General features: G+C 40.8%; 1 protein-coding gene across 1 annotated transcript; it reads right to left on the minus strand.

The window, feature by feature from the left end:
- Positions 1 to 954: 954 nt before the first annotated feature.
- Positions 955 to 2,817, minus strand: LOC147901583 (tRNA dimethylallyltransferase). The gene is made up of 2 exons (XM_087374930.1): positions 2,351 to 2,817; positions 955 to 1,820 (listed from the first exon to the last, which is right to left on the minus strand). Exons 1-2 carry the CDS (start codon positions 2,815 to 2,817, stop codon positions 1,715 to 1,717), a joined length of 573 nt encoding a protein of 190 aa, XP_087231056.1. The 3' UTR covers positions 955 to 1,714.
- Positions 2,818 to 8,323: the final 5,506 nt, after the last annotated feature.

Here is an 8,323-nt window from a genome sequence, read left to right on the forward strand (position 1 = left end):
TTTACACTGATTTCCTCACTTGCAGCAGCCAGAGAGCATTACACATCAGCATCCTGATCTGTTGGAGTCCCTTATCTGGGTCTTGTGGAAAGCTTTGTGCTTCATGACCTTGCAACAACCAAACGTGACTTGGTAATTTTCAGGACAAATATCCTATGGTTGCAAGGGCAGCCAAGCATAAGCTGCCATCTGGGTTTTGAAAGATACAACAGTTCAAGACAAATTCGTGTATATATCAAGATCTATCTGGGAATGTGAGCAAGATCATCCTGAAAAATCTGCTAAAGGTAATAACAAATCAACCCTCTCACTCTCTTCCTTTGTTCCTGTGACTGTTTCTTTTGCCTTTCAGGACTTTACCTAGTACTATCACTCATCCTATCACATGATTGTATGGCTATCATAGCATATGTCAACTAGTTCGATTTTTGTGTAAGAATGTGTGAATGACTAAGCTACATTCAAAGAAATGCATGCTGGCTTGTGGAAACCTCTAATTTAATAAATGTACGGGCGGTTGGACAGCCATGGATGTAGTGCAAAAATTCACACGTCCCTTTAAAAACTGAAAGTGTGGAGAGTCTGGAGACATTTTCTTTTAGGAAAAAAAAGAAGACAAATAATTAGACTAGCAACCTGCATTACCCAATGTACTCCCCAGCAGTTGGGGGAAGACAAAAGCCACGCTTTGTGGCATCCAAATGAACGATTCTCTTAACCAGTTTATGAGTTTGAGGAGTGCAGATTGCAATTGGGAATGAACGTCTAAAGGCTATCATTTATCTGAGAATAAAGGGGGGGAAATGCGGAAAATGAGCAAAAGATGAATATCCAAAAATACACCATGAGAATCCCAGAATTATGCTATTACTGTATGAGAGTTCACCACACAGCACAGATTTTTAAAGATTACCCATGATAGTTTCTCTTCAAAACCATCCTTGCTCACAACTCATAGAGTTTGGAGCATTCCTAGATATCAAAAGATGGAGAGAACCTGCATCTAAAATAGCCCACTACTAGTACATGATTCAAATCTTGAGTAGCAGACTCCCGAAAAGGATCCACAAAGAATGCAGAAAGGCATGTTGCAAGTCTTGCAAACCTCATATATGAATTGGTAGGCATTCTTGCTTGTGCAAGTGCAGACCTTCTTAATATAAAATCCCGTCGACTAGCTATAAAGCTGAAGTTCCAATGGCCCATTATATTTTCTCCCTTGCTGACAACTCATAGGGTTTGGAGCACTCTAAAATATCAAAAGACAGAGAGAAGCTGCATCTAAAATATCTCACTACAAATACATGATTCAAATCCTGAGCAGCAGACTCCAGAAAAAGGATCCACAAAGAAGGCAGAAAAGCATGTTGCAAGTCTTGAAAACCTCATATATGAATTGGTAGGCATTCTTGCTTGCGCAAGTGCAAACAATCCTAATATAAAATCCAGTCGACTAGCTATAAAGCTGAAGTTCCAATGGCCCACCTGCCTACAGTACAAGAAATGATGACACAACACGGTAGAAGGGTAGGGGGTGGGTGCAGGTCAGTCAATTCATCAGAATATGATAGATAGGTTTTCCCGTTGCAGCAGCAAGATGAAACTATGGCACGCCATATACTTGGACAAGCCTAGAGCAGCAATCACGCATTGCATTGAACATTGTTACTATAATAACTTCCTGAGAAACGAGCTCCCATACAATATGAAACATTCAAGGACCACCAAGAATGGCATTTTCAAGATCTTCCCTACTTAAAGCATAACTGAATTTCCTTTCAACATCCTTTTCGAAATTACCAGGCCCACTTTTTAAGTACCTGCAGAACAAAAGAAAAACCATGATTCAGGAATCAACGCATTAACTACAATTTAAAAATGATTAACAATAAGGTATATTTTAAGTTGCTTCCAGACAACATGCCGCTTGCGCTAGTTTCAATAACTAATGTTCTATAATATAAATTGAACCACACAATTCATAAAACTGTCTAGAAGTTTTCGGCTCCTTCGTTGCAAGTTTAATAAAAGTAATGCAATCTTTGTACTGGATGAAATCAAGAATGCACCTGCATCTTCAGTAATTATTGAGGAATCAAACAAGGAAAGTCACAGATTTTGTGAATGTCTTTACTTCTTGAGAAAACCACATTTAAAAAATCGAGAGAAGCTAGACAAGTCCTGAACGTGGTTAAGTGTATGAGATACAAAAGGATTAAGTCAATTGTAGAAGGGTTGTTGAAAGCGTCCAACAATACTTTTTTACTGCTTTTACTTCCACCCATACGTATTAGCCATACCCTGCCGGCCAAATTTCAATGTATCCCCTTTAAGGACTGCAGACTAGCACCTGATGAACAGGTCAGTAATGTCGAGGGACAACCGAGCGTGCCAGTCAGATCGCTCAATTAGCCAAACAGCGCGGTCCTCCTTGATTTGATAAAAACCCAAGCTCTTCAACCAAGCCTCGATGCAGGGCAGACTGTGAGAATAAAGAGGCTTCTTCTTCTCCGGGAGCTTCTGCAACCATTCATCTTCAATAACGGAGCTGACAGTGTCAGAAGCGCATGGCCTCCTACTGGGACCGGAGCTCTGCTTTCCGAGAGCCAAAACATGAACGGAAAGTGGAAGGAGGCGGGACTGAGAGCAACTGATTCGTATTCTGCGATCAAGAGGGAGCTGATGCTGGGAGAAACAAGAGGCAAAGGTGGGCGAAGAAACTGCAATGCAGGAAATCATTCTTGTTGTTGCGTACAAAAAGATGCCTCGAGGTAAATCTACGTCAATTAGAATACATTCGACCCCACGACCACACATTGAGATAGAACCCTCTTGATTAAATATTAGTGAATATAATAAGATATAGACTTGTATTAACAGGGTGGTCAATCCCCCAAAAAGGACCAATACAAAATTTGGCCACCAATGAGAGCACAGCGCCCATGGCCTGCATTGAATTAGTAAGGAAACACCCAAATCTAGACAGAGACACTCTCAATAATGGCACTACATTATGGATCTACATTTTTCAAAATTTCATACCTATAGTGCAACATTATGCACCACAAGAAACACAAGCCAAGAGAGACCCAACAAAAAAATCTGCCATGCATATGCGTGTGTGTGCGCGCTAAAACAGCTAGATCCTCATGGGGGGTGATAATCGATGAAGTTAGACATCGTTCTAACCACTTGGTGGTGCATTGCATCCACTTGGCATGTAGGCTTAATGTGGCTCAATCATCCTTCAATGGCTCCTTTTTACTCGAATGAAAGGCGGTCTTTTTGGCCCACGGGCTTGGATTGTGCATGGATACACTAGTCTTCATGAGAACAGACTCTCAGTTGCTTCTCCTATTGTAGTACAAGCTCTATGCTTGTTGGTCTTTAGGGTCCTTAGTTGAATCGAGTCATGAGTCTTGCGTCTTCTCTGAGTTAGGAGTCTTTTGAGTCTATTAGTGTGTAGACCATCCCTCTCTCATTATTTCATGTGATATCATATGCAAAGTTCATTTCGGATTCTAAAAGAGAGTAAAATGTATTGCATTTTGTTTTTTTGGGCAAAAAATAAAAAGATTTTAGTATTAACTTCAGAAGATGTATATTGTCATTCAAAAACAAAATTCCCTCCAAGGAGGTAAATTTATTGTATTTAAACAGTGGTATCACAACCACTTTCTCTGTAAGGGTGTGTGAAAATCTGTCGAGTGGTTGGTCGTAGTTTCTTACAAGGGTTCAATGAAACTAGGAGTTGAGAACTTTGAGGACTTTTGGTTGGAAGCGTTAACATGAGAAATTGTGAAAGTTCTGAGCAAGATTTCGTCAACATTTTAAAGTCATGGATACCTGGTCAAGATCAGAGAAGCAAGTGGAGCATTCAGTTCTAAAGTTTAATGGTAGAAATTTCATATCGTGGGACTTGTCAACACAGTTGTACTTCATATAGAAAGGCTTAGTGAAAAGAAAGCAAAGAACAATGAACAAACAAGGTGACTATGTAAACGAGAAAGCAATTGGCATGCTGGGAAGAGCGCTTGGACCCACCAACTATTTCCATCACATGGATGTGGCAAGAATTGCATCACAGAACTGGTAATTGTTAAATCTCTCTTTGTTGCAAAATTCAGAGGCTGTGCCAAAGCAAGTTCTTTTTAGTCTTATGGGAGAATTGAAGGATTTGTTTGAATCAAAAGCAAGCAAAGATAAAGCAATTGGCTGCTCTGGATTCAAAAGTCGAGGAGGAGGATGCTAAAGCTATCTTGCTTTCTAGCTTACCTCTAAGAATTTAGGATTGGTGACAATCTTGCATATAGGCTCTGAGAGTGTTGAGTTTCAAGACTTGGTTGCTTTTCTACTGTATGGGGAAAGAAGGTTTGAAGGTGTTCTACTGGGCGAGCTTGCATACAATGTGAAAGATAAAGATAAACACCAAGTTAAATGTTTAGATTCTATATCATTTCTAGTATTTGGCAGCTTTTGGCTATGGCTATGGCTTGTGATATCTGTTGAGTGTTTATATTCTATATCATTTCTAGTATCTGGCAACTTTTGGCTATGGCTATGGCAATAAGCAAATCTATATATTTTTATACTTTGACACCCAAGTCTAAAGCATGTCTTATTGTGTCTAACAGCTATGTTGCCATTCTTAAAAATCGAGAATAAGGCTTGTTGTAGCCACTATGTATTCTCAAGGGCAAGTGGACAAACACAGGGACAAACACAGAATGGATTTTACTATATGTTCCCTTTCCCATTCACCACACTCACCCTCTTCCCTCTCCTCTCTCTCTTCCCCATATTATTTTCTTGTCGAGCAACTCATGAGATGTGATCCTGAAGCTATGGCGATGACATATGTGGATGGCATTGTGAAGTGTAAGCTCTCAAACGAGGGTTAGGAGAAGGTGAGCTCTTCTTCAAAGTCCCCATGACATGTTGAGAGGTTGGTGGTTTACCCCTTAAAAATTTCAACACCATTGCCTGGGAGTAAAGATACGCTTTACACTCACATTGCTTTTCTTATAATCTACCCATTGCTTACTACCAAGTAGAGTAATGAAAGGTGGTTGGTTTTGGAGTTGTAGGGAGCCGATGGGCTCGTTTCTTGGATTTTTTGAGTGTTTTAGATATTAGAACAAGTTGAAATCCTAGGAGGAAGAAGAAATCATAATTGCTAAGCTCGTGGTGGTAGTGACAAACAGCTTAAAAAACTACTTAAAATTGATGTTTTTTGAAAGTAGGTAGAGTAGGGAGTTTTTTAGAAAAGTAGGAAATCACCATAAGATGTAAAAAAGTTGTTGCTTTTAGAAATTAGAGTAGGTAGCATAGAATACTGAAGGCCCAAAGACCCGAAGTATAAACAAAATCTAAACAAAAAATCACTAAAGACAAGTTGGCGAAGAAGTGCAAAATAGGTCCCTAAGTTAGCAACAACCCATTGAGTTTATAATTCAGCCTACTAAATTAGCATCTTAGCACACTAAGTTAGACTGATACCACCTAACTCCAACAATTTTACCTAACTGCAGGTTGGAGCATTCAATGTGCCAACTCATCCAAAACATCGAGTTAAGTGAATTTAATGCCCCATTGAGTTAAGTTAATTCAGTGCCCCATTGAGTTAGGTTGATTGGGCAAGCTGACTTAGCAAATCAACAAAATCAAGAAAATCACCCAATTGGATTAATCCATCAATTCTAACCGAGACATTCCCATGAAGTCCTGAATTGCACTAAAATACCCATCAGGTGGAGATAGCACCAAGGACATTGAGATAGGCCTAATTCACTGCCACATTGACATAAGGGTAATTCAACACCAGTGAAGATGAGTGTAATTAAGGGTTCATGGAGGTAAGGATAATTTAGTGCTCGTTGAGATAAGTGTAATTTAGTGCTCATGGAGATAAGTGTAATTCAATGCCTGAAAATGGGCACCTCGAGCTCCAAAAAGGGATAAAATTTGCATGTACATTGTATTGAAACAAACCCCATTTTCCAAACAACTAGTTGGGGTGCTGCCTCCGCACCCCTCTAGGATGCCGTCCCTAGACCTTGTCTTGTTGCGGCACAAGCAAGCCACCAGGGATTTTGCCCCTTAATGCTGCATTGAAGCAAAATCAATCTAGATTTGGGGCCTTAATGACATCGATCAACACATGCACTTAAGATTCAAGATAGAGCCCTAGAAGATGACCCTAAGCCTAAGGATAGTGCCTTGAACACCATCTTGTCGACCTATGTACCTAGCTTTGCATCCTTAAGGCCATCAAGCTCAAAATTAAGTTCCTATTCAGTGCATGGACCAAAACAAGCGGACTGCTCCAATTTTGAGTATTCTATGAGCATGGATAGCAACACGGGAATTCTAGCTAATACTATGACCACAATGGGACCACAATGGGACTAGCTACTACTATGACCACAATGGGACCAAACTCCAGTACCTTAGCACCACAAGCTTCCACACCTTTGGTTGCTAGAAGACTGGAGGCTAAGTTTGGCTTGTCAAAAAACTCTTTGTACTAGCAAACCCATTTGTGGGGCAACAAGGAGCACAAATGGAATATCCAATGACTATCCACCCTCCTGCATTTGAGACCATGCAAAGGGAACAAGCACTCACGGTGACTCTTGGATCCCAACAAGACCAAACTTGAGGTGAGTATTTAGCTTCCTAGAGACCTACTTCACAAAATGATCCACATGAGGGTACATAGTTTATGCCAACTCAACAAGGGCAATACTCCTAGTATGGCATGCCCATGGAGTCCCCAATGGGTTTGACAAGAATAGATGGTCGTTCATTCAAGAATCTTCTCTTGGAAGAGTAATCAGGTAGAGCTCGGTGCACGACCTTCAATTCATGGATCACCAATCCAACAAAGCCAAAGTGCCCCAAAAGCTGCAACATTTGCCAAGGGTATTGGTGGGTTACCTTATACCCCTATTATCACCAGCACCTCTATAGCAAGAGTATGCATAGCAATGCCTAGGGGTCCAACTATTCATACCTCCATGTCGAGCCAACCAAATATGACCTCACAAATGCCTAGTAGCTTTTGTCCTACAAATCCCACAAATACCCACAATCCAAACCTTGGATATGATGTACAGTGCAAGCCCAATCTATCCTCCACCCCCTCCTATCACACAAATGGTATTGACCAATGAGGCTATAAGAGTCTTAGTGCAAGCACTAACAAGGGGAAGCTTTTGCATCAGCATCGAGACAAGAATTATCTTCATCTAGAGGTAGATCCATCACCTCTCCAAGCTAACTACCAAATCTTGGAGAAGGAGATTCCATTTCCCATGTAGAAAGTTTGAACAAATCTGTGAGGCATTTGGGGATTTGGTGATCTTGATAAGGTCGATGTTATTGAACTTTGAGCCTAGATGGTAAGGTGGTGGGCATACAGTTTAGAGCTTTACATCCTGAGGAAAAAATAAATTGGGACACACTTTGCACTACATTCATAGTGGGCTTTCCTCCAAGTGGTCCAAGGTGGAGCTCCACTAACCAAGTATATGAGGCAAAACAAAAAGATGATGAATATCTCCATGATTACATAGCCAGAATCAAGCACTTGAATGCAAGATGCAAGCACCATGAGAGGACAAGTGATGCACAATTGTTACCATGCTTCCTCTAATGGCTAGGGCACTCCAAAATTCATGACCATTTATTTGCCACGAATCCCACATCTTTTGAGTTGCGCAATAAGACAACCATATGCTTAAGTGACAACATGATGAAGAAATCATCCAAGGATGAATCATCTGTGAATCCATTAGAATTTCCCCATGCTTCTAAGGCATCCACTTTAGGTAAAGACAAGGAGGAGAGTGTAGGGTTAGAGAAAATGAATATGAAGGAGTTGGCCACCAACTTACTCAATCAACTAAGCCAACAGTGGAAGGCAGAGGCAAGGAAGAGGTGCCTCATCTATTCTCAAAAAAAGATTTGGTCTAGTGCGCCATATGCAGACAACATCATGCTAGTATGGAGTCCCCACAACTGCGACCGCGACCAAACCTCTATTGTACACATTGTGCAAGGTGGGAAAATCTTGAAACTTATCAATGTCACATCCAAATAACCCCAACCTTATCACATACCCATCAAGGCAACCTCTTGCCTTAATAGCACCACCAAATGATTCAAGTCAGGTGCAACAATCACATCAAGTGGTAAACTAACCACAAAGAAGAATGTACAGGATACAAAATGTGCCATTGCCCTAGTAGTCTTGCCACTGCAACCACCACCACCTAGGCAAAAATTAGACCATCACTCCAAAATGGGATGGAGAACCCCA

The sequence above is a fragment of the Dipteris shenzhenensis genome, chromosome 5, assembly GCF_047967505.1.
Source record: "Dipteris shenzhenensis isolate YYH24624 ecotype China chromosome 5, Dip_SZ_1.0, whole genome shotgun sequence".
Classification (NCBI taxonomy): domain Eukaryota; kingdom Viridiplantae; phylum Streptophyta; class Polypodiopsida; order Gleicheniales; family Dipteridaceae; genus Dipteris; species Dipteris shenzhenensis.

What these genes read in the sequence shown, in the direction of transcription:
- LOC147901583 (XM_087374930.1), bottom strand. Translation starts at nt 2,817, where the DNA reads ATGTGTGGTCGTGGGGTCGAATGTATTCTAATTGACGTAGATTTACCT. An exon ending in ATTACTGACCTGTTCATCAG is followed by an intron (nt 1,821 to 2,350) that starts GTGCTAGTCTGC and finishes TTTGTTCTGCAG; the next exon opens with GTACTTAAAAAGTGGGCCTG.